This window comes from Aphis gossypii, chromosome 2, assembly GCF_020184175.1.
Source record: "Aphis gossypii isolate Hap1 chromosome 2, ASM2018417v2, whole genome shotgun sequence".
Classification (NCBI taxonomy): Eukaryota; Metazoa; Arthropoda; class Insecta; order Hemiptera; family Aphididae; genus Aphis; species Aphis gossypii.
In genome coordinates, this window is record NC_065531.1 from 41,344,706 (window position 1) to 41,371,313 (window position 26,608).

General features: G+C 25.2%; 5 protein-coding genes across 10 annotated transcripts in view; 3 read left to right on the forward strand and 2 right to left on the reverse strand.

The window, feature by feature from the left end:
- LOC114120430 (constitutive coactivator of PPAR-gamma-like protein 1 homolog) overlaps window positions 1–26,608 on the forward strand; it is a 77,203-nt gene that overhangs the window by 7,431 nt on the left and 43,164 nt on the right. The window contains exons 16-17 of one of the 2 annotated variants that reach the window (XM_027982333.2): window positions 1,104–1,197; window positions 1,262–2,353. In XM_027982333.2, coding sequence (XP_027838134.1) covers window positions 1,104–1,186 — 83 coding nt within the window. In that variant the 3' untranslated portion in view covers window positions 1,187–1,197; window positions 1,262–2,353. Of the gene's footprint in view, window positions 1–1,103; window positions 1,198–1,261; window positions 2,354–26,608 lie in introns of those variants that run through there. The other variant, XM_050199871.1, reaches the window with a different exon arrangement.
- On the reverse strand, window positions 4,785–8,732 carry LOC114120906 (N6-adenosine-methyltransferase non-catalytic subunit). Its single transcript, XM_027982998.2, has 7 exons — window positions 8,574–8,732; window positions 8,358–8,441; window positions 7,993–8,289; window positions 7,651–7,824; window positions 6,802–7,011; window positions 6,571–6,743; window positions 4,785–6,436 (listed from the first exon to the last, which is right to left on the reverse strand). The coding sequence occupies exons 2-7, from the start codon at window positions 8,421–8,423 to the stop codon at window positions 6,193–6,195; spliced, it is 1,164 nt and encodes a 387-aa protein (XP_027838799.1). The 5' UTR covers window positions 8,424–8,441; window positions 8,574–8,732; the 3' UTR covers window positions 4,785–6,192.
- Window positions 8,938–10,789, forward strand: LOC114120368 (serine/threonine-protein phosphatase 5). Its single transcript, XM_027982249.2, has 2 exons — window positions 8,938–9,096; window positions 9,195–10,789. The coding sequence occupies exon 2, from the start codon at window positions 9,225–9,227 to the stop codon at window positions 10,704–10,706; it is 1,482 nt and encodes a 493-aa protein (XP_027838050.1). The 5' UTR covers window positions 8,938–9,096; window positions 9,195–9,224; the 3' UTR covers window positions 10,707–10,789.
- On the reverse strand, window positions 10,777–15,272 carry LOC114120376 (ELL-associated factor 2). Its single transcript, XM_027982261.2, has 6 exons — window positions 15,019–15,272; window positions 14,332–14,566; window positions 14,039–14,257; window positions 13,780–13,918; window positions 11,078–11,261; window positions 10,777–11,006 (listed from the first exon to the last, which is right to left on the reverse strand). Exons 1-6 carry the CDS (start codon window positions 15,125–15,127, stop codon window positions 10,930–10,932), a joined length of 963 nt encoding a protein of 320 aa, XP_027838062.1. The 5' UTR covers window positions 15,128–15,272; the 3' UTR covers window positions 10,777–10,929.
- Window positions 19,260–26,543, forward strand: LOC114120844 (golgin subfamily A member 4-like). Of its 5 annotated transcripts, none has more exons than XM_027982910.2 (16): window positions 19,276–19,534; window positions 19,604–19,694; window positions 19,757–19,869; window positions 19,934–20,125; window positions 20,193–20,348; window positions 21,184–21,252; window positions 21,320–21,545; window positions 21,643–21,677; window positions 21,766–23,050; window positions 23,438–23,568; window positions 23,655–23,798; window positions 23,892–23,936; window positions 24,040–24,146; window positions 24,211–24,343; window positions 25,035–25,124; window positions 25,201–26,543. In XM_027982910.2, the coding sequence occupies exons 1-16, from the start codon at window positions 19,466–19,468 to the stop codon at window positions 25,219–25,221; spliced, it is 2,907 nt and encodes a 968-aa protein (XP_027838711.2). In that variant the 5' UTR covers window positions 19,276–19,465; the 3' UTR covers window positions 25,222–26,543. The 5 variants fall into 5 exon arrangements, with proteins under 5 accessions (XP_027838727.2, XP_050055829.1, XP_027838711.2 ...); XM_027982898.2 differs by having other exon boundaries at window positions 19,280–19,534; window positions 24,040–24,152; XM_050199872.1 differs by lacking the exon at window positions 23,892–23,936 and having other exon boundaries at window positions 19,271–19,534.

A 26,608-nucleotide genomic window follows, 5' to 3' on the forward strand; every position in this document is an offset into this window, starting at 1 on the left:
TGTATATTTAATAATTAAAAGGGCTATGGACTCCATGCTCTAATAAATAATAATTTTAATTTTAAAATAGAGTATATGCCATATGGTGTTTTTAATTCATAGATTTTAATAGTTTGGAAAACATTTAAATACTAAATAAGTATAATCCCTAAGTTTCAAACCATTTTTCTACAAAACGAATAGGTTGTGTAGGTTCTTAAATTAATAACAGGACTGCAAAAAAGTACACCAAAATAAATATTTGATAACTGTTATTAATGTTATTATACACATACATTTGATAGACATTTTAGTAAAGTAATATTATGGTATTTTCAATTTGCCATTTTTAAAATGATTACATGTTTTACAAAAATAAACGTGTTATGTTAAGCAGAAGTATCATATCAAGAAATCAATAACCATTACTTTAATTAATATTTAATATGACTATGGTTATAATAAATAGTAATTTTTAATATAAATAGAGGCAGTATGTTAAAAAAATCATTATTCCCTAAAAAAAATTAGATAATTATCAACAGTTGTATAATTGAAGATTAATTTATGTTAATAATTGATATATTTTATTTTTATGCCTTTACAAGCATTCTAAATCGTATGTTCATATAGAAATATGAAAATTATGGGTCCTCATTGGGTAGTCAATGCTCGCAGTGGCAATTACAACTGGTATACATTTTTAAAATAAATGGTTTTGATAGCTACATCATTAAAGAACATAATATCATGGAATATACTTATGGTATAAGGGTGATTAGGCTAACTGATCGTTTTTGTTCAAAATCGTTATTTGTGTACTTTAAATCTATCATTAAAATGAAATTAAATACCTCCACATAGTGAGTGACCCACTTGACAACTTTTATTCAGCATATGTGTATAATGACCCTAAATTATTAGTTGACAACTCCCTAGTTGAAAAATAATACAGAAATTGTTTAAGAATAACAATTTATATTGCTAATGTTACATTAAATTGTAAATAAGCTTGACATCATTTTTGTATAAAATTGATAAAAATTTAGAACATTGTTTTTATTTTGTAAAATTATAAATTATAATATATTAAGCATAAATGTATAGTATGTACTTCATTTTAGAAAATGGCATGTCAAATTCTCAACCTGGAGATACTCCATCTAAAATCATACAAAAGCCGTCCAAAGTGGAGGCTGAAAACTGATTAAATAAAGCGTAAGTATAAAATAATTATATATATTTTTTTTTATTATTATTTAATACTATTATATATATTTAGAGATATTTAAAATACGCCGACGCCTTGTAAGTATAAACTAATAACTTATAAGTATCAACTCAAGTTTTTTTTTACTTTGTAAATAATGGCCAACGAAAGATGATGTTGAAAAATGTGAAGAATGGCGCTAAATGTTAGTCATTATTATTAATTTTTACGTATTGTTTTTATGTAGTTTTTATTCTTTATTTTTGTAAATTATTTGCGAAACATTGTGTTATCTGAAGGCGCCCACGGATTATATTACATTATCCGATATGTGAACATCGAAAGACTGATATTTAAAGTGTTGCAACAAACATATCATTGTCTGGTAATTGTTTGTGCAGCCATGGTGATAATAATTAGATTTTAACGTTATTATATTTTTAAATCAAATGAAAAAAATAATATGAATCGTTATCCTTTGACTGCTGTTCAAAAGTATTATTGTCGCGGTGATTGTTTTTAATCATATTTTTGTAATTTGTTAACCCAGATACTTTTATAATTTCATAATACATATATGATTTTTAATTGCATTTACAAGCAGGTATATGCCTATTAAATATCAGACAATTATAAAAATAAGGGCCGCCAAAAATAATAATTCATTTATGTTAAATAATATAATATATATTGTATTATAACACATGAATATTCTAATGGAGATGTATCTCATCCTGGACAACTATATTACGACTTTAACCCACTATAATGTATGACTTATACAAAGAAAAATTAATATTTAAAGCGTTTTGTTTAATTTACAACGCTAAAAGTAGGCAGATATTATGCAGTTTGACATATATTAATCTGCTACCAGAGTAACTTGTTATTATCAACAATTTTCCAACTTTGCTTTCAGAAGTAAAATTTTATAATAATTGTTAGTGTTTTTGTGTGTGATTAATGATAATTATTTTCACAATTTTATGTTTCTCTATTGATTATAATTAACTTTTTATTTGTTGTCTTTAAAAACAAACAAATAAAACTTACATATTTGTTTTCATTAACACTAAATTAGATTTTTTCTTAGATTATAATCATTAAATTATGTTTTAACTAACAATGTATTTAAATCAATATTAATAATATATATGTATTCTATGTATTTTTATTTCTTTCCATATCTTTTTAAGTATTATCAAATACTAATTTAATTTTTTCCTCACTTTAAAATTGGTTATAGTTCAATTTTATTATTATCTTTCAAATATATTATTAATCATTAATAAATACATGCATTATTGAATTGCTCTAAAATTATAAATTGTTGTCGGCCCTTTAATTTTAAAATTATATTCACATTTTCATAATCACTCCTTAAATTATAAGTAAACCAATATAATTATATCATTTCAACAATAATATTTTGTAAGCATTAGATGTAAGAAATTAACTGTTGTGGAAAGAGTTGAAAAAAATTGATTAATTATTCTTTTTATGTTTTTTATTTTTTTATTTTGATTGTATTTTTATCAATATCAAGAAAATCCTATCATGTATCTATTCAAAAATATTTTAATGTGTAATTCATGTTAATTAAATGGTATGTGTTAAATATAGATAAATATATTGGTTTTAATCCGATTCAATATTAAATAAAATATATTATATATTCATTGAAGTATTTGTGTATTAAACGTATTGAACTATTAATTTTTGTTATTATTGTTTTTTTACTATATATAGCTTACTTTGATCTATACATTTTAGACTGAGCGGAGCCATGGATGTATTAATTTTACAATGATGTGTGTTTTTTTTTCTTTTGTCCGTGTTTATGTTTCATCCACTCGATCAAATTATTTTTAACTGTATTTTTTTCTACAAGTGAAGTAATGAAAAAATGTTTGAAGTGGTTATTTTTTCATGAAATGGATACTAAAATTTTATATCATAAATGAGATTTAATTTGTACTGTGGAGGACAAAACTAAAAAATTTCCATTACTTTAATTTTATAATCGAGAAAAACAAGCAATGAATTAAGGAAAAATTAGAATTTTTGTGTTAAACCAGACTTAATTAATTTCTTTATTTTGTTATAATTCAAAAACGAATGATCATAGAAATTTGAAATTTTCAGTGTTTACATTATTACCATTTGTATTTCATAAGTCATGATATAATTTTCAATATATATTAACTTTTTAAAGTTAGATATAGACAATTTAAATTTTAAGAATTAGAAATTCAAGCTTAACTAAAACAGGTTTTTAACTTTTTTTGACTCAAGGCAACCTTAGTCATTTTCTAAAAATCCGGAGGCACCCTATAAATTTATTTTGGTTTTATTTAGCAGTGCATAAGTATACGCAAGTATAATTTAAACATATATTTTATAAAACAAATTGTTACTTTGAAAATTAACTATGTTTTTATTTTTTAATTATTATTGCTTATATAATAAAATAAAAAATATATTTCAAATAATGTAATGGAACTCTTACTTCTTTATTTAAAAATCCATAAAAATTTATCTGATTATATTAACTAAATCTAGTTATACTGTATCCATAAAAATTAAATAACTATATAAGGACAATTTTATTTTATTTACATAACGTAATTTAAAACCATTATTAAACTTTAAATATTATATCATGATTTTTAGTTTTTATCATATATAATGACATTTTAAATTTATTTTAAGATAACATTTATTTATATTATAAATGAAATTTTGCTGTTTATGGTATTTACAAAAAGATAAAATTTAATTTTGAGATATCAATTATTGTAACATTGTATAAATATATATTATTATAATAATTAAATATTACATAGCACAAAATATTGTCAATTTACCGTAATACTATACTATTAGTAAAATAAATGGCTTAAATAGCTTTTTTGTATGAAAATATATCATGAAATATACTTAGTGATATAGGTCGATAGATTGTTTCCGCTCATAATTATTTTTTATGTATAACGTATACCATTAAATTCACCTTTAACAGTTGTTAGTTACCTATTTGATGACACCTGATATACAGCAGAGTAGTACTCAGTTGTTTACCTTTTTTCAACTTATTTTTTTTCTAGAAATCTATGAAAAATTATTTGCGGAGTCAAAATTCTTAAAAGTTAAATGGAAAATTCTTCATAAGTAGTTCATAATGGAACCAACAAATTTTTTTTTATATGAGATATTATTTTTACACGTGTTTAAAGTTTCAATTTGGATTAAATTCCATATTTAAACAACAAAAAATAGTTTTTTGTTATAATTTAAGAATATTCATTGGGACTTATAATATTTATTTATGCATATTATGAATTTAAACTTATATATTGGATGTATAGCTTATACATAACGTTATGCGACACCCATAATATAAAATTATTTATTTAATTATATAAAATCCCAGCATGGGATTGATTAAAAGACCTAATCAAGTGTAGAATATGATAAGATTATAAAATAATTATAACTTTTTATATACTTAAGATGTCAGTTTCAAATAATTTGCATAAAAATAAAATTTGAGATAAGAGGTATCAGGAAATTGGGAACTTATAACACTAAAATATAGCACAAATTGTATGTTCTTTATACAATATGTTAGTCCAAGTATCTATAAATTGTGTACTTACACTCTACGGACTATTATCGCCCGATTGGCACTACCAACCTAAATTTGGTATTGCATTTGCCATACTTAGAACACAGTGGCCGTAGTGAACTGCTTGGATCATAATATAAGAATAAACTACTATAAATGCAAGTTAAAATATTTAAATTTAAAATTGACTGCTAAAAATAAAAATAAAGTTAATAGTATATACAGAAAAATATAAATATGATCACTTTAGAGGTAACAAGTATTTCATATAGATCAACATTATTTAATTTGTTACTTTTTGGTAGATAAAATCTATTTTTCTATGATTTAATATTAAGTATTTTACACATCAGTATTATTGTAAGTCTTCAGATTTAATATAGTATAAAATGAAACTATGAAAGATAACTATCTTATATAAATTAAATAGGTTAAAAAATAAATAGTACTTAAAAGTCCAAGCGACATTAGGATATTGATATTTCGGCAAGATTAAATACCTATTAAGACATAGGAGAAAGAAAGTTTAATATACAGCGTGATCACGATAAGTGGAAACATTCAATAACTTTGTACAGGCTTCATATATTTCTAATCTGCTTTTATGGCTTACTAATAAACATTATACACATTGTCAGATAATTAAAATATTTTCGTCACAATTAATTTCGAGCATGCGCACAAAAACTTTTTGTTTAAATTATATGACCTATTTATAAGCACAAATTATTTTTTTCTGTATTTTATATGAATTTTAGTGGTTGAATTCCATTTCTAAGTTAAAAATTGGCTGAGTTATAACAACTTGATTTTATTTTATTTGCACTGGTATAATAGATTATAAAATATCAATATTGGCATTGTGGGCTGGAGCTCTACTTGTTGGAATATTAAATTTGCTCTTATGTTTAGTGGAAGGTCATCTTACATGTTTGGGAGAAGATTTAGTAAGAAATCTTACTACTAATATTTTTATTTTTATTATTACATATTTATTATTATTATTAAGTATTTTATAAACTGTTATACCCATGCAAATAATATAAAATCAAGTTGCTATTACTTGGGAAATTTTCAATTTAGAAAAGAAATTCATTCACTAAAATTCATTAAAAAATAATTTGTGGTCGAAAATAGATCGTCATTTAAAAAAAAAATTTTGTGCGCATGCGTAAAATTAATTGTGACAAATTTAGTTTAATTATCTAAAAATGTGTATAATAATGTTTATTAGTAAGCCAAAAAAGCAGAATTTAAATATATGAAACTTGCACAAAGTTATTGAGTGTTTCCACTTATCGTGATCACACTGTATATATTCTAATTTAACTTAAATCTTTTTAAATTCAAGTCTTTTACCATTAAACAATAAATATTATATTCTTCCTCTACCTCTATTTATACAAGAATTGCTTTTTCTTATTCCTATAGGTATTTTACATTTAGGTGGAGGAGACTTTGGTCTAAGTACCTCAATACGGTCAGTACAACCAGTTGTTAATTGACCATTACTAAAATATCCATTATACATTTCTGTGTTGAAGTTAGAATTAGTCAATTCAGGTCCTAAAGTAAGCCATCCTGGGCGTATAGTACTGTCTCGACCAAATAAATGTAATCTAAGGGAAAAATCAACAGTTAAAATAGTCAATACAACAAGTAAATAACATTTACAAAAAAATTAAAACTATAATTTATAAATTGTATAATAATATTAAAATTAAAGATATAAATATGTAATTGGCTAAAATACCTTCTTTTTCCTAGGCAAAAATGTTCAATAATATGAAATATTTCAACAGGTTTTTCTATAGAACCATGTTCATTCTCTTCACTAATGATCAAATCAATATCAACATTAGCGTGAATATAGTCACCATCTGTAGATCGACGAACTGTTCCTTTGATGCCCATCAAACAATGTTCCTATAATCCATAAAACTAGTCAAAATAAAATTACTACAATGGTATAATAATAGCCAACCTTCGTGCGTTGAAAGACAGCATTTGGTTCTAGGTTTTTTGAATGTCCAGGATTTTTAGAATTTGTTCGAATCCAACAAATATCTTCACAGCGTCTAAAACCCCACCGACGTAAGCAATCACGGCCTCTATCCAAACCATCAGATGAACCACACCAAAGAAAAATAAAACTACGATTGGCAGCTAATTCGCCTAATTCTAGGTCCATTATCTATTCAAATAATAAAAACATTAATATTTATTATGCTTAGGTAAAATAACTGACTATAAATAAGGTATACATAATAATGAAATTTAGTAGATATTATAAATTATTTATAATTATAAATAAGGAAAACATTTGAGAGGAAAAAGCGCAGTTCAAGCTAAACAAATTAAATACTTAATTTAGTTTAAATGATTATAATATTAATAAAAATAATAAAATGCTTTGAGTTAATAAAAAGCTATCAAGACAAATAAACCTTTTAAGTCTATAATTGTTGGTCTTTATGGTATGTATCATTGCTAACAAGTATAGTTAAAGAGCAATAGAGATTGAGAAGATTGAAATATAAGTATGTTTAGTTGTTTTACAAAAGCTCCACTTAGGCCCGTTGCCAGATCAAATTTTCAGGTAGGGCAAAGTAAATTTTTTTTTTTTTTGGGGGGGGGGGCATTATATATAAAAACAATGACTTTCTAATATTTTTAGGGGGGCAACGCTACCATTCGCCCCCCATGGCTACGGGCCTGGCTCCACTACTTCTTAGTTGAACACAATATTATTAAAGGGTATATTATTTATTCAAAAATAAGGATTTTATTTTTAGATAGTTTTAATTTTTATGTAAAATAATTATTAAAAAACCTGGTTCCAATTCCATAGTTTTGTATTGGTTACTCCCAAGGTTCGTTGATATTCTTCAAGTGGGGGCTCGATAAGTATAACATCAAATTTTATGTTCAATGATTTTAAGTTGTATGTGCTTAGGTCGCATTTCAGAAACATTGGAGGAGTAGCAGTTTGTTGTATAAGTTCATCCTATCAACAAATTCAAAGTATATAAAGTAAATATTTTTTCATTTTACAAAAAACTGTATGATACAAAATAATTTGTCATAGGTATTGAAAACCTATAAGTATTAATTTCTTACATAAAAAAAGTTTAATAAACTTTAAAAATTTTCAATTTCATTTTTTTAATAATACCTTTAGACGAATCAATTCCCTTAGCTTAGGATATTCTTCAAATCTGTCAGTAAGGCCCACATCTCTTATAAAATTTTGTGGGCGTTGACCAGTATCAACAAAATGTTGGCAATAATCATTATGCGGATTCGACGATTGTGTGCCTTTGAGAAATGTTGACGAATCATTGTATGTATGTTCTGGACTCTTTGGTTGGGCATTACATTTATTTATTACTTTACGAACAGAACTCATTGGCATATCCTCTCTATGAGTATTCAAAGCTCGTCGTAATTGTTGAACATCAGAAAACCCAAGCTATGAATAACAATTTAAAAAAATATATGATACATATTTTCTTTAAATAAATTCTTTGTAAATTTTACCATTTTTGCTAACAATTTTTTTCTTTTTTTAGATTGTTCTTTTAACATTTTCAATGTTTCACTCATAATTGAGAATTTTTATTTCTAATTGAAGTCAAAAAAAAAATGAAAAGAAATATCGTTATTTATTTTATAATACAATCTATATTGAAGTGTAACTATATTATAATAAATATATAAATAAAGTCTTAAAAAACTAATAACAATATAAAATACTTCGATGGTCAAGAATCAAGATACAAGGGGTAGATGCCAGAGCCCAGAATGCCAGATTCACATCAATAATCATGAAAACATGGAAATAGAGAAAAGCTTCGCGATTACTAATTTCCCTATAATCTATTATCTTATATCTATATTATTTAATTTATATATTTTATAATTTATTTGATTTTCATTTATCACGTGTTTACCGTTTATCGAGAAGTTGTTTAGATTGTTGCCAACCTAATTTTAAATTAACATTTTCGGAAATTATTTAAAACTATATTCCAGAGTTATGTGCTAAAAAAAGTAAAATATGGTTGTATCAGCCAAAAAGTTAATTTTTTAAAATAAATTATTTATAATATTCTCTATAAGATAAAAATAACTAAGTTACTAATAAATAATCCATTATTTAATTAATACTTTGATAAGTATATATCACGTGTTTATCACGAACACACTGTAATTTTTTTTTATTAATAAATAAACAAAATACAATTTTATTCTCGCTTAAAATTACCAATTTTCCTCAGTAAGTACTCGATTAGTGATTATTTGTATTCAATTTTTTAATTTTTTTTTTTTTGAACCAGAATTTTTGTGTTTGAATTATTTATTTGTTCCTTTTAGTTTTGTTGTTATCTTATAAAATTTACCAAAATGAACGGCGAGTGCAAGTTGGATTATCGCGAAGCGGACATCACCCATGCTGAGCGCTTGAAAGAAGAAGCTAATGTCCATTTCTCCGCTAAACGTTATGCAGATGCCATCGATTTCTATTCCAAAGCTATTGCGATGTGTGAAAGTTCGTCGACGAAACCTCACAATTTCGCAGCGTACTATGCAAACCGTAGCTTTGCTCATTCCAAAACCGAAGCATACGGTTACGCCTTGGCCGACGCAACCAAAGCTATACAGCTCGATCCTAAATACTTGAAGGGATATTATCGTCGTGCAACAGCATATATGTCGCTCGGAAAGTTCAAGGAAGCGCTAAAAGACTATGAAGTGGTCGTGAAGGCGTTGCCCAATGACAAGGATGCTAATCGCAAGTATACTGAATGTAATAAATTGGTCAAACGGTTGGCTTTTGAAAAAGCCATATCTGTAGAAGACACTAAGAGCGTTTCTGAACAAATAGATATTGAATCGATGAATATCGAAAATGATTATAGTGGACCATGCTTAAATGATGGGAAAGTCACACTCGAATTTATGAAAGAACTCATTAAAACTTACCGAGAACAGGGTAAGTTGCATAAAAAATATGCTTACAAAATACTGTTGGATGTCAAAAAATATTTAGAAAAACAACCAACACTTGTTCATATAAATATTAAGTCTGATGAGAAATTTACTGTGTGTGGCGATATTCATGGTCAGTTCTACGATCTGTTGAACATATTTGAATTGAATGGTTTACCATCAGATACAAATCCTTATTTATTTAATGGTGATTTTGTTGACCGAGGATCATTTTCAGTTGAATGTATTTTCACCTTGTTTGGATTTAAACTTCTTTTTCCTGATAAATTCTTTATGTCTCGTGGTAACCATGAAAGTGTTACTATGAATAGAATGTATGGATTTGAAGGCGAGGTTAAGTCTAAATATTCAGTTGAAATGGCTAACCTTTTCACAGAAGTTTACAACTGGCTTCCTCTTGCCCACTGCATCAACAGACGTGTTCTAGTCATGCATGGTGGTTTGTTTTCGAAAGATAATGTTACATTAAAGGATATTGAAAATATTTACCGAAATAGACAACCACCAGAAGAAGGACTGATGTGCGACATGTTATGGTCAGATCCTCAAGATGCCCCAGGACGTTCTCCAAGTAAACGCGGTGTCGGAGTCCAATTTGGACCAGATGTCACCAAATCATTTGTTGAACTGAACAACTTAGATTATATTATCCGTAGCCATGAGGTCAAAGCTAAAGGCTATGAAGAAGCACATGATTCCAAATGTATTACTGTGTTTTCTGCTCCAAATTATTGTGACACAATGGGTAACAAAGGAGCATTCATTACACTCGAGGGAAAATGCCTTAAGCCAAAGTTTACAACATACACTGCTGTATCTCATCCACCTGTGAAACCTTTAATGTATGCAAACTCTTTAGTAAACTTATTCTGTTAGCCGAATGAAACTTTTTGTAATTTATATACAAGTTATTCTTGTTGATTTGTTTGCCTTACTCAAAATAAAGTACATTTTTGTAATTATTTTTATTTTTAATCAAAAGAGATTTAAGTAGGTTTAAAAATACATAATTATAAGAATTTTTTTTATTGTTGATGCACGACTGAACGGCTTCGATTTGGGGTATTTGGTATTTAATTAAATCGCCGCAAAATGGCAGTCAGTCTGAATCCGTTTCGGAAAGTTGAAGATCTTCATCTAAAATACGTCCTGGATCTACTAGACGACCTTTAAAGCCTAAAGTAAAGGTATTGATATGTAATAAATAATAATGAAATGTTAAATATACTATAAATAAGTTTAGGTACCATTAGTGTTTGGAGAATTAAATATGGGTGAAGGGTGTTTTTCTACGGTTTTTTGAGAAACAGGAGGAGGAGGAGGTGTTGTTGAATCATCACTGTCGCTGTCTGATGAACTACTTGATCCAGAATCGCTAGATGATTCACTAAGTTCTAAGCTTCTAGCTGCAGGGACCAAATCATCGTAGGACTAGAAAATTAAAAATAATTATTAATAAAGTGAAATACATGTAGAAAATAGGAAAACATTAATTATACAAAATATATATCAAAACTTAAATTTTGTTTCATGTACTTAATATTTTATTTTATAAGTATATAATATATATATATTAAATATTCAATCTCAAGTCTTAATATCTAAAAATTGAGAAATTACAAATTCAATTTTAAAAATTAATCAGTGAATAATATCGTAAAATTTTCAAGAATTGTTAAAAGATTGTCGATTTATTATTGTTAAGTATGATTAAAAAAAACATATATAAAACAACTATAAATTATATGCAATTGACCTATTTATTGTTGGTAAAAATGCAAATATAACAAAAAATATTTTATTCTATGTATTCAAGAAAAGTTGTTTTTTTTTTATATTGTTAAAATAAGTACACATAATAATATAACAGGTATGACTAATTAAAAATGAGATTACTGGCTAAAAAAAACCTAAGTCTCATAAGGTAATTATTGACTACAAAAGCATAATCTGTTTTGGCCAATTATTTAATGATTTTTAAACTGGATACTAAGTACATCATATACTTAGTATAAGACAACAATCTATAGTTTATTACTCACATACACATACCCGAGTTTTTGAGTGACAAAAATATAATGGAAGATGTTATATATCTGAGACAACCTAGTAGATCAATTATTGTTAATATCAATAGAAAATGTTCATTATTTTTTTTTAGGTTTCTCAGTATTCAACCTCACCATATCTACCAAATTATAATTAATTTCATTTATTCCCAAATATGAAAACAAAAGCCTATTAAAGCATAGCTTTAAAAAATAGAAGGTGTAAGCAGCAGCAATCCTATTTTTAAATTATCATGATTAGCATAATTTAAATTTAAAAAGCCATACATACAAGAAAAAAATATAAATTTAGTAAATGTAACATATTTTATTTATTATTATTATTATTTTTAATATTCTAGATACTTTTGGTATGATCATGTTTAGATCATTGACACAAAAAATAATACTAGTTTAGTAATAAATATTGTACTATAAGATACTTAAGTCCTAATACATTTCAGGTGTCTATGATATTCAAGGAATTAAAACTAGACTTACCACAAAAATACATTTTTGTGAAACAAACATATATTTGTAATTGAAAGTACATTTAAACGTCATAAGAAACTTTATAATGTAACGAGAACCAACAATGTTTTATAAATACTAATAAAATGTATAGCAATTAATAAGGTTTTATTTGAATAACATAGATTATGGAGATTTCAAGGTAGTATTTATTTTATCTGATCCTTACCCTTAAGCCACTTGGCAAAGTTGTATTTAGCAAAACAAATCTTATAAAGTTGGAGTGAATTTTGTATATTTTCAAACTTTAAGTCAAGAACATAGTAAAGGTTTTATGTTGTCTCTTTTAAACACTATTTCTTCAATTCTCTGGGATAAGTGGGGAAGTTTAAATTGTAGTATTTACATATTATGTAAACAATACTTACACATGAAACTTACAAATTGAAATATCATATAAGAGCCAAACATACTACATAAATAATATTCTTAACTTTAAGTTTAAAAATAAGTTGATTCATTATAATATTAAAGTTAACAGAATATTGGTTTTAGTGGACATAAATTTTTTATAATATAGCACATGACAGAACACAAATATTGCATTGGCATCACTTTAATGATTATGTTTATGAATTAAGAATAAAAAGATCTATACAAAATAGTTAAAATATTTACTAGTATTGATAATAAAACCCAAAATTATTGTATTTTTTTTTCAAAAAATTATTTAAATAATATAGTTTAGAACTACAAAGTGATCTTTTAATGAATTAACATTGAACTTTTTAACTTTGAAATAATACATTATTTTTATGATATATTTTTATCTTTGATTTTTTTTTACTTTTTGAATGACAACATAAATTTTTAATTTCATATTCTAAAGTAAAATATTTTTTGGAGTATTTTAATGCATAAAAATTGAAAATTCAGATGAGCTAATAAGTATTAAAAAGTTTAGTTGAGCATAGTTGAATGAAATGTAGTGTGAGCAGGCACGTAGCCAGGGGGGATGTTATAGGTGTAATATTACCTCCCCTGAACCGTGGTATACTTAATATGTTTTATCAAGATAATGATGCATCATAAGCATGATTTATCTTAAATCGATATATGTGAAAATTTTAAATACACGTAAAGTAATCAATTGTGTGTGTATTATTTTGTCAATTAATTTTGAATAACACCCCCCCCCCTCCTTAGAAAATTTCTAGCTACGCGCCTGAGTACGTCAGCACACATAAAATGTTGTTTTACTGTTTCAATCATCTTAACTTTAAATCCTTATAACAGTTATCTCATTAAAAATGTATTATAGTGTTAAAAATACTACATTTTATCTATAATTACTAATAGTATTTTTGTATTATAAGCTTCAATTAGAAAAATTATAGTCTGTAGATAGAAATAACATAATGAAAACTTACTTCTGTTTTAATATCTGTTTTAATGTCCGTTTTGATATCAGATAACGAAAAACTGGGATGTGCTTGGGAATCAAACCCAGTCATTGAGCAATCATCATCATTTAGTAATGGGAGACTGGAAGACATTGGAGATTCCGACCTGTAATAAAGAAAATTTAACATTTTATAAGAACAATCCCGGTGTTTGTTTATCATTTATGAAAAGTATAAAACAAATGATTGGAGTTACTATTATTATAATTTTGAGCATCATAATTACATGAAAAATTGCGGTGATTTATTCATATGTTGAGCATTGTTTGGTGGTGACAAATTTGCCACTTTGGGTGACTGAGAAGCTTTTTTGGGTGATTTTTTAACTTGTTTTTTTTGTTGTATTTTGCCTTTCAATCGTTTATCTACAGTTGCTGTCCTATTTTTTTCAGACAGAACTGGATTAATCTGTACTATAGGTTTTTGTGGTTTCTCAACCGCATTTCTAAAAATTGTATATAAATGTATATTACATATCAACAATCATTTAAACTTTGATAAATTATAGACAATATTTACCTGGTTGATTTGAGTTGTACATTAGTAGTGAGTTTTTCTAATGTTATTTCTCCAGTCGTATGGTCTATAATAAGAACACATTCTTTTGTGTAATCTTTGTGCGACCCTTTATACACTGTGTGTGCTGCACCAGCACCATCAAAGTTGGGTAATGAAACTGTAACTTCACGATTTGCCGAACTTATATCAACACTAGCTGGTTTGTTTATATCTACACTTGCAGGTTTGAAATCATCTGAAAATGATTTATTTGAGTTAGGTTATGAATATTGAGTTAGTATTAGTATTTCTAATATAAATTTTATTTTAAAAATTCCAGATGTAATAGACAGATTTTAGAAATTTAGAAATCTGTTTTTTACAGTGTTATTATCTATTAATTATTATAAAATACTCATTTTCAAAATTATACAACAATGGATATTCATTATAATCTAATCCATACGCATTGTGTATGCATTCAATTTAAATAATATTCTCTAGGCTCATCTATTTGTTTACCTCTGCTAACTACAAATAATTTTAAACATACTACAAGAGGCTTTAAGTCTGGGATTAATAAATTAGATATAAAACGGAATCACAAAATTAATCCCACATAACGTTGGTAGGAAATAGTTACCTATTAAGTATTAGTCAGTATTGATGAAGGTAATCAATTTTATATTTATGAAAGCATTAACTTACACCGTAACGTATGGAATCCAGGACCTTTTCCGGAAAACGTCGAGCCGAGTTTAAGTTCGGCTGGCTCGCTGCCGAATGATTCCAGTGAATCAAATAATTCATCGTCCATTAGATACGTGTCGTTTACAAACGAAAGAGTTGAAATGAACAATTCACTAGATCAGTAGATCAGTTCAGCGAACGATTCTACAATCTCCATTCACCGAATATGTCAATGGTTGTGCTAAGGAATCACCTAAACGTTTCATGACAATACGGAACGGATACGGTGCTATTGATAACCACAGCGCGGTCGTGTTGATACTTCCGTTATCCAGAGAAACGTTGCAGCGCGCGCGGAACGGAGCGTATCAGTAACATTTGACGTTGAAATTTCTGTGTTGAATTAATACGCGACAACACTCCGTGGTCAGATAACCGTTATCAATCTCAGGAACGGCCTCGAAAATCCGAAATATTAATTGTTATTTGTTTGCCATTATAGCCTCTAGGTAATACTATGTACTATAATATTATTATTATTTATTATAGTGTATCAACTATCAAGGACTAATGTCTAATACTAATTACTAAATAATGTGTATAGTACGACACATTTTGTCTAATACTTTGGTATGAGATAGTGAGATACACTATACAGTGTATAATATAAAAATAATAAATGTGTAATAACCGAACTGTTTTCAAGTTTTAACATTTATTTACAACATCATTTAGACAAAACCGTACAGTAACTTTTATTGTAATGTTTTATTAATAAAATTAATAAATAATTAGTTTGTTACATACTTAGTAATTACCTACTATGATATTAACATAGAAGATTTTATTTATAAATTTACGTTTATGTGTATGGTTTAAATAGATTTTTGGGGTGGTATGGTGGCATAAAACCCTCATTGGTAATCTAAGGCTTAACACATATTATGCTGTACGAAAAATTTGTATTTTAATCTCTGTAGTATATTACGAGTACAATTACTGATTCACCATACTACTGGAGTCTAGAGTACTAGAACACAGTAGTAGAAGAGTAAGAAGACCTTCGGTAGTTCCGAAAACTGAGATTAAAATATATAATATAATATTATAATGAACAATGAACATGCACTTTCGATTCACAAGTGAAAATTAATTTTTGACAGACGAACGATTCTTAGCAGTCCTGCACTTCTGCGTCAACAAAATTCGTCAAAATCACGATAATTTAAAATTGTTAAAGCCGAAGCTTAAAAATTTAGAATACAAAGTTACACACAAGTAGTTTATATTGAAACCAATAAATTTAAAAAATATAAGCATAACTTTTTTTTATAGACATTTTAAGTTCAAGTTTTAATGAATTTACATATTTGGACTTATATACACCAGTATATTACCATATTTGGAGTTATAATTTTATAATTTTATTAGTTCAAAAATATTATTCGAGGGACATAAAACCTTCAGGTATATATGTTATTTTATTTTTTACCTAGGTAACAATAATAATATTTACTAATGTTATGTTTTCGACTAAAATTAGTTCAACTCACTACTCATAGTTTATAGTAAAATAGGTGTTATAAAACTCTATCCCAGAATCCACAGAAGAATAAAAGCCTAGCCAGCTCAGGAAAACAATAGTAAACAAAACAATTGCTATAGTTGCTAAAGAGAAAAGATGGGCTTAGAAAAAAATGTTGGAAAGTCTTTAAAAAGATCACGACCCAAGAAAAATTTTCAAAGAATGCAAATAATTACAAAAAGATTATCAAGATAATCTCAAACACCTAGGTATAAAAAAAAAAATAACATAATGAATTGATGACCTGCTGACCACGAATTAAGATATCTTAATTCGTACTGCTGACAGATCAAACAAAAATAGTAGAATAATAATTTTGTTATCACTCCGACGAGTTGTTAAATAACTACCTATAGTACTTATGAAAGTATCGTAAAATATGAGAGATCGATTTATCCAACAGCAGAACCAGAATTAACTGAAACGAAGTTGGAAGAAATAGAGCTTTTAAATTTAAAAACTTTAAAACCTCAGGAAGAACATACAATTTTCATCAAATGCTTATATATTAACGTTATCTATACACGGTTAAATTTTCAAAATATTTTGAAGCTTTTTTTTGAGCTATTTATAGACAACTGAAATTTTCGATTTTCCTGAGTATTTTTTTTTAAGTTTGATAAAATTTTTGTTTTTGTTTAGTTTTTTTTTATAAATATTGATAAAAATATTTGGCTAAATCAAAATACTTGACAATTGAATACAAAGTTCCTCATAACAGACAGAAGTTAATCTTATCGAGATACAAAAATTATAAAATACATAGTCTATATCACAATTTTTTTTATTAGTATTAGAAGTACAAATATTGACAAAAATTTGTTAAAATCATGTATATTTGCAAATTATTTTGTAGGTATAATTCATAAAAATTGTTGTATAAATAGCTAAGAGTTGAAAATTTAATACAAGATTTTCCATAAGTTTGGCTAAGAATAATTATAAAAGAACTTAAATTTTGGTGTATTCAGGCCATTAAAATTTAAAACATAAACCAACTTTTATACCAACCACTAGAAATTATATATTTATATCCTAGGCTGAGAAATGATTTCCGTTTAAATCGTTTTTCGTATACAATGATTGAATGATACCTATCATTGGATGTAAATTTAATACATCAATTATAGTGACCTATAAATACATCAGAGCGTTACTTGACCACTTTTTCTTCAGATTGCATGTCAATTATTTAGTAACGAGTTAAGAACAGTAAAATATTTAAAAAAAAGAGTGGATAGAAGCAAGAGTAAACAAAAACTGATTATAATATAAAAATAAATTTACTTATATCTAAGTATATTAAATATTAATACAAAACATAAAGCCCAGAGTATTAACTGAATAGACATAAGTATTAGTTATTTTATAACAGTAAAATATATAGGTACAAATTTGAATTAGCTAGAGAAATAACTGATAAATTCTCAAAGTTCTGTACCTAAATCTACTTTATGTGAGAGGCTCATTTGAAGAGGAGAGGGACAAAAACAAAATGTATAAACTTAAGATTTGCTCATTTTGAAAATTGAATTGCTGATTAAAAAATAAGATGTAGGTACCTATTTATTTTATTAATAAGTTTTAAGAGGACGTTTTATCATTTTAGTGATTTTATAAAATGTGGAGGTAAGAATAGGGCCTTTTGTAGGATTTTTGACATCTAGTTTAATTTAAAATACTATAGTAATTAGCTTCAATCTTAAAATCTGAAAAATATTTTTGTAGAGTCTTAAAATATTTTTATTGACCTTTAACTCAGTAAGTTAAAATGTGATAGGATGTAAAATGATGAATACTTACTACTTACTAGCAATATTTATTGTATTATATATTACATATAGGCAATTTGTTAGTAGATATCTATATAACTTTTTTTTTTGAATTGTATGTAATATTTTTATTTTTATTATTGTTAAAGCTTAATTTACAATCTATATAAAATATAGCATAGGCAGTGACGTATATAAAGGGAGGTTTTAGGGGTTCAAACCCTCCCTGAAATAGTGAAATGTATAGTTGGTATGGGAATTGATTTTGATCGTTATAATATTATAGAATATAATACTATCATACATTTATTTTCATCCCCTCTGAAATTAATGTCTTTTAAAACACCACTGAGCATAGGTAATAAGTAGGTAAAGAAATAAGAATAAGTAAATCAGTTAATGGTTGGAAAATATTATATGATGTTCAAAGGTGGCTTGAGTAACTTGAGAAAGAACTGTACAGCAACAGTACCATCTAGATATATAATATAAATTATATTAATAATATACGATAATCATTATTTCATTAATTTACAATTTTAATAATATTGATAATATTTTCAGAAACAATTCAGTTTCGGGAAAATTAACATTAAAAAACTAAGAAAACTTTTAAAAAGTTAAAATGTAAAGCGCAACTGATAGCACTATCGAAAATGCATACTAGATGTCTAGATGGCAAATCAGATACCTACTCATATTTTCTTCAAAGTTGTGATTTTAATATAATATATTATACCTATGGTAGTACAATGTACAATGTACTTATAATATATGTATATGCTTACAAGGCCACCCGCAGAAATTTTTCTCAGGGGGGTCAGCAAAAAAACAATGCACTTATCATAATTTCTATTTTTTATATTAAATTGTAAAAAAATGTATGACAGGAATTTGTGAATGTAAAATTAAAAATATTATGTTATATAATATTCTGTGGTGACATGTCAAAATAATAATGTATGATAACATGAATGAGGACCAGATAACGATAACTGATAAGGCATATTTGCTACAATTGAACTGCAGTCAAGAAAAATCATCTTATTATATTAATTATTAAAAATAGTGATAAAGTCTTAAAAAATAGTTAAATTTTTTATTAAAAATGTTTAAAAGGCTAAAAGGATCCATTGGAAAAAACGATGAACCAAAAACACCGAATTCTTTACCACAAGTAAGACCATAGGTAGTTTAAATTAATAGGTAATCTGTTTTAATTTTGGTACTTTTAAATATAATTTAGAATCGCCCAACTTGGAGTAGCTTTTCTACAATATCTCCATTGAATTCAGAAATGGAAGATTCTCAATTTTGTATAAATGACGACATTGAAGGTAATTTCTAAAAATTTGAAATAAAAATTTTAGAATAACTATTCTTTGGTATTAATTTATAGAAACACCTAAGAATTCACCAGCTCGTGTTGTCGTCAGTGAAAGTACTACTGTTGATCTTGGTAAATTTAGTCAATCTTCGTCATCATTAGTGAATGATCATCTTTCATTTCATGTACGATGGTTTATGAAACAATTTATTTTAATAGTTATATGAAATTAATAAAGTTTTATTTTAGACCGATATTGAATCAGCAAGTGAAATAGATGATAGTGCGAGTGTTGTATCTGAGTATGCAAATGAAATTACAAAAGAAAATTTATATGCTGCTTATAAGAAACTTCATGGTCGCTACCATAAACATAAATTTAAATATACTGAATTAGCTGATAAATTCAAACAAACTATGACCATACACGATAAAGATAAAGTAATTTGGATTAAGAAATGTTTATGTAATTTTTGTTGTTTACTTTCATTTTTTATTGTATTTTAAGATTACTATGACAAAGGCTCAAGATAAACTACTTCAAAGAATAGCAGAACTTAAAGAACAGTGTACCTTGGAACAAGCTGCTAAGGCCCATATGGAAGATGCATTAAGAAATGATATAGAAGAAAGAGATCATATAATATCTACTCTTAATACTAAAGTAAAAAATTATATAATGTTTTATTGAAAATATCAACAAATATACTAGATAATCAAAATTTAAAAAGTCTAATAAATTCTAACATATGGTTATGAACATTTATTTAACATAATCTAGGTATATAGCATGTTTTATGATATTTTACGTGTTCAAATTTAATTTCAGTGAATAATTTGCAAGATATTCCAGATACATTTTAACTTATCTGTATATTCCTTATATAAAAAATTGGATCTTTTATAAACAAGGCTTCAGTTTTATTTTTAATATTATACACTTATTTACTAAAGTATATAATATTAAATTGCCAAAAACAAAACAACACTAGTGATTTTTTCATTTTATCTTAAACCATTATTTCATTAATTTGCTGTGTTTGTTGATTTTTATTAATTTATTTGTATAAGGAACCTCATGAAAAAATAAATAATGTTCTTATGAATAGATTAATTCTAGATATTTCCAATAATTCAAATTCTAAATTAAGTGATTTGTGTTGAAAAACCATTCTATAGTTAATATGTTTATTATTATTTATTTAAAATAATATGTCTTAAATTAGTACTTAAAAACTAAAATAGCTTTAAAAATAGTAATATTGACTAGAAATTAAAAATAATGTTCATACTTAACATCAATGAATTTTGAAAACAAAATATTTTATATGGGATATCTAAATATTTACCCCAAAAATATGCCAGTTTATAAATCAAAGTATATAATATTTAAGACTTATATAAAAATAACCTATAACAAAAATAGTAGTTATTGATTTCTGTGTAAATAATTTAGTGTTTGATATTAACTATGTTTTTTTTTAAATGTATACTTCTAGATCGATTTGTTAAGGAAAAATAGTTCTGATGATTGTGAATCTAATTCTATTGGATCTGCTGATTTATTGGTATACATTTTTTTGTTTATTATTATTTACATGTAACAACTACAAAATTAAATATTGTATACCTTAGGATAAGTGTGAACGATTGAATGAAGAACTATCTTCAACAAAATTAGAATGTGCATCATTACAAAATCAAATTGAATTGTTGAAAAAAAGCGAAGAAATCACATTATTAAGTTTGGCAGAAAATAAAATGGCAATTCATAAAGAACTTGAAACCAAAGAAGACCAAATAAAAAAATTGGAGAAAACCATAAATGGGCTTCAAATGGAAAATCAAATATTATTAAAAGGTTAGTGTTAAATAACTTTAAAAAAAAAAATGTAATTGTAAATTTTAGTTAATCGTTTTTTCAAAATTTTATAAATATAATTGATTGTAATTTCCAGAAAAAGCTAGTCATTTGTCGACAAATTCGTATCAGGTATAGAGAAATCATTGTTATTTTTTTCATAAAATACATATATTTTATTTTATCAAATGATTTTGATATATTTTTAATTTATTGTTAGATAAATATAAACCAGAATATTCAAGAAGAAATAACTAAGCAACTTAATGAGCTAGAAGGTGAAATGTCTTCAGCATTTGAGTTTAAAGAAAATGAAGTGAAAGAACTGAAGAATCAATTAAAAGCTTTTGAACAACGTTTTGAAGAACAAGAGCAAAAAAATATTTTGACGGAGGAAGCTTTAAAGAATAATGAAAATAACTATAAATTAATTATTTCTAATTTAGAACAGAGTTTAAATGAAAACAAGGTTTCATCTTCAAAAAAAATTGATACATTTTTAAAAGAAATTGGTGAAAAGTCACAAGTAATTAAAAACTTAACAGCTAAACAAAAGGAAATGGAGAAACTGAAACAGGATTATGAAAAAAATAAAAATGAAATTCATGATTTAAAGAATCAAATTGTTCAAACTAAAAAACTAGTCAAAGAAAATGAATTAATTCGTGTTGATGAACAGAATAGATGTATTGAAGAATTAAAACTGAAATCGGAAGAAATTACTAATTTGAAAGATAAATTAAAATCATTACAAAATACATTTGAAGAAAACGAAAAAAAAATATTAGATCTTCAAAATCATACTGATGAAGTTAATCTGAAAAATAAAAGCCTTATGGAATCTGAAGAAGAATTAAAGCTGACAATTTTTAATTACAAAAAATCCAATGATGAGTTACAAGATACTATAAAATTGTTACAAAAAGAAAAAGAATCAATTATTGATACAATGAAAACAAAAATGGATGAGAATCAGTTAGAAATTGTGAAATTAAACAATTTAAATAAAGAAATGTTATGTCAATTAAATCAAGATAAATTAATTCAAATTTCTGAAGAACGCAACATTGAGTCAGTAATTAAAGATTATAATCTATTAACAGAAGAGAATGCTTATTTAAAAAAAGAACGACAAAAAATGCTTCAGACATTCCAAGATATGTTAAAAAAAATTAAAGTTGATTTTGGAAATCTTAAGTCATTTGCAGAACAGCAATTAACTGAGTGTTCATTTATACTTGTTAATCATATAAAACATTTGAAGGCTGAGTTCTCATCTAAAATTAAATCATACCAAAATAATTTAACTGAAACTAAACAAAAATTAGAAGTAATTCAAAAAGCATTTTTAGTATTAAAATCTGACTGTGTTCAAAGTCTAGATTATTTTAAAATTGAAATTATTGAAAAATATAATGAAGATGTACTATGTCTAGTATCTCAAAATAATAAAGAACTAGAACAAAGAAAAAAAGATTTATTTAAACTTCAAGAAGAAATTGATAGTAAGTATTAATTTAACTTTTAAAACATTTTAGTTGACTATCTCAAATATCTTAAACCTTGCATAAAAAATTTTCTTTCAAAAAATAAAAATAAAATACAGATGTCTAATATTTGTCTTTGTGTATAACATTTTTCTTATTTATACAACTAAAAGTCACAATCATCATATCTAGTATAATTTTTAATATGAAAATTGGTAATATCTATTTAGTAGTACAGTAGAGTCTCGCTAATCCGGACATCTGGTTAATACTGAAAATTTATATTTCATACTTTTAATTGTATATATTCGAGAATACCCATGATAAAGTTATTATTCTGCATAGAATCCGGTCCCATTTAGTCCGGATTACCGAGACTCTACTATATTATGATTAATTATTTAGGCTATAAAAAGAGTGAACACCGCTCAGTAAAAGCAGAAGTGAAAGAAACTATACAGGAGTTACAAGAATGTATAGAATTACAAAAAAAAACATATACAAATCTACAGGATGAGTATTCAAATTACCAAGTGGTAAGTGATAATAGTTATATTTACTGTTATTATTATTTATTATTAACTACTTATTAAGTATTTTTTAATTAAGTATATTTTCTTAGAATGAAAAGAAAAAATGGACAGATAAGCTAATAGAAACTGAAAATAAGTGGTTAGAAAAAATGGACAACTATAAAAAAATGATGGATACAGAGCACAGAGAAGAATTAGAAGCTTTAACTAACGAATGGACTAATGAACGAAAAGTTAATAAAATAATAAATATACATCATTATTTTTTTTTAATTTTTAATTTTTTTTTTATTTTTATTTTTTGTTTTTTTTTTTTTTATTTACAGCATAATGCACTTACATTAATGCCTGCTGATACTAAAAACGAAGAGGTGCATTTTTCCCTATTTTATATTTTTTTTTTCGGTCAAAATTTAATTACATAAAAGTGTGTTAAATTTATATAGTATTTAATACATATTTTTATGTTGTTAGACTCTTGAAAAAATAATTCAAGATGTTGAGACCACTTCACAGCGAGAAGAAGCTCTTCAACGTCAAATAACTAAACTCAATAAAGAACTCTCTGAATTAAAAAAAATGTACAGGTAGTTTAATTAATATTATGCTTTTATTCATGCAGTATAATATTATTTTATTTTAAAGAAATGAAGTTCATAATAAAAATAGAAATAATGAAGGAGATGATGATGATAATGATGTCAATAACAAAGATGGATGTGAAATGGAATATTTAAGAAATATTTTATATGAATATATGATGGGAAAGCAACCTATGGTAAGTGATAAAATTATTTTTAATTTTGTTGTATCCAAAATATTTTACTGCTTATTTTTAGAATGTTTTTATTTAGTAACATAACTGATTTCATAAAATATCTTCCAAAAAAAAATTACTCCAAATCTGTAAAATTGTATTAATTATGCTTTTGTTTGTCATTTAAAGTATCCTTTTAATTGTTAGATTAGTGATATATTAATACTAAAAATTATAATACTATGTTTCAGTATGTTTCTACATTTACTGTTATTAAGGTCTTAGGCTATAGCCAGTGCTGAGCAATAACTAGTTACAAAAAAAAAAAAAAAGAGTGTTAAAAAATAATTTAGAAATTAAATTATTTCTTTTTATAAAATATAATTATAATTTAATTATATTGTTAGAATTAAAGTTATTTACATGTTTTTATTATGGACTGTATATTATTTTTTTAGTAATTTTTTTACTCCAATTTCTACCAAATATTTTATTTATTTCACAAATTATGTGTGTACTTAGATTTAGGATTTTTATATGTAACATATTATTTTAGCACTGTAACTTAAAATCTGATGTGCAAATGCAATATACCTACAGGTCTATAGTGTATGAAATATTAAGACCCACATTTTACTGACATATAATATTATAAACGTTTTTCAAACATATTATGCATGTATCTCAATTTTATTTATGCACCATTCTGCAGGTATTAGCCAAAGTATTAGCTGCAATAGTGAAATTTGACTCCAACCAGTTGAATACAATACTACAAAAAGAAGAACAGAAAGTTTCTTTGGTAAATATATATTTTAATAATCTTAATGTTTTATGAAAAAAAAAAAAAAAAATTGAATAAATATTTTCTTTTTAAGTTAAAAACCTTAGGACTATGATATTAACCGTCCAGAAGCAAAGAATAATTGTTAAATCAATTATTCTTTTCACCTATTATCATCTCAATTGTTGTTACTTCACCACACTAGCATCATTCCTTGCATAATTTTTCATAAGCAATTTTTATTATAGTGCAATTATTTTATAGTAATTTAAATTTTTAATTTAAATTATATACTTTGTAATGTTACCAAAATAAGTAATTATATGTTATTATTAACATAGTATTTATTATTATGTTAGATCATTAATATTATAAGCATAGGTGAAACTAAAGATCAGTAATCTAATATCCTGTTAAGACGTTGATTTTAAATTTATTTATTTAGGCTATTGTAAACTCTGCCAGTTTTATTTTCTTACTTTTAATAAGTATATGGAAACTTTGCCAGTGTTAAGACTTATCCACATTAAATACATAAACATTCGTAACGATAACATATGTACCTTGAAATTGCTAAAATGTATTTTAGTTAAATGTGTCAGATCAATTTGTTTAATATTTAAAAATAATTATATCACATTATTTTCATTTATAATTCACAGTTAAAAATATTATAACATACCTATATCATTTTTGATTATTACAATCATTTGTATTTTCTTTAATATACTACACATTACAATAATATTACATACTTAATGTGTTTGGACAATTATTGTTTAATTTTTTTAGTAACATTTTAATGAATAAAGTAATTTTTTATTTTTTAATAACTTTTAACTTTTTATTTTTAAATTGTATATTATATATTTTTTGACATATTACATGTAACTTTTATTTAATATGTACCATTTTTATTTTAAAAATGATGTTTTTTATTGATAAGTAATATAGGTAATAATTTTATACTTTAACTTGATTTCTTCACTGTCAAATTTTACATGAACCCAATTTAATCTGGCTCTTTTCCTGGTGAAATTTACACTAAAAACAAGTACTTATGGCAGAGGTTACATATTTTCATTTATTTAATTCTTTAAAAATAAACAGAGGTACAACAATATTATAAAAAATTGTTATTAAATTGTATCTACACAATTTTTTATCTATGTGAGTAGGTACCTACTGAGTACATTATACATACTTGGTATTATTCTTGAAATTAATACAAAATGAATAGGATAATTTTTTATATATTTAAGCCTGATTTTAAGAAAACGTGACTAGTTTTGCCTATGATTGTATTATTATTTTTGTTATTTATTTTTAATCAACAAACAAAATTAATCAATTATTGTATGAATTAGTTATTAGAAATATTCAATATTGTTTATAATTATTCAGATATTCATCTTTAACAACTTAAACTATGTGTTAGTTTTTATCTATTATCTTACAAATTAAAAATTTTATAAAAAATAAAATAAAATTTGCTAACTTAT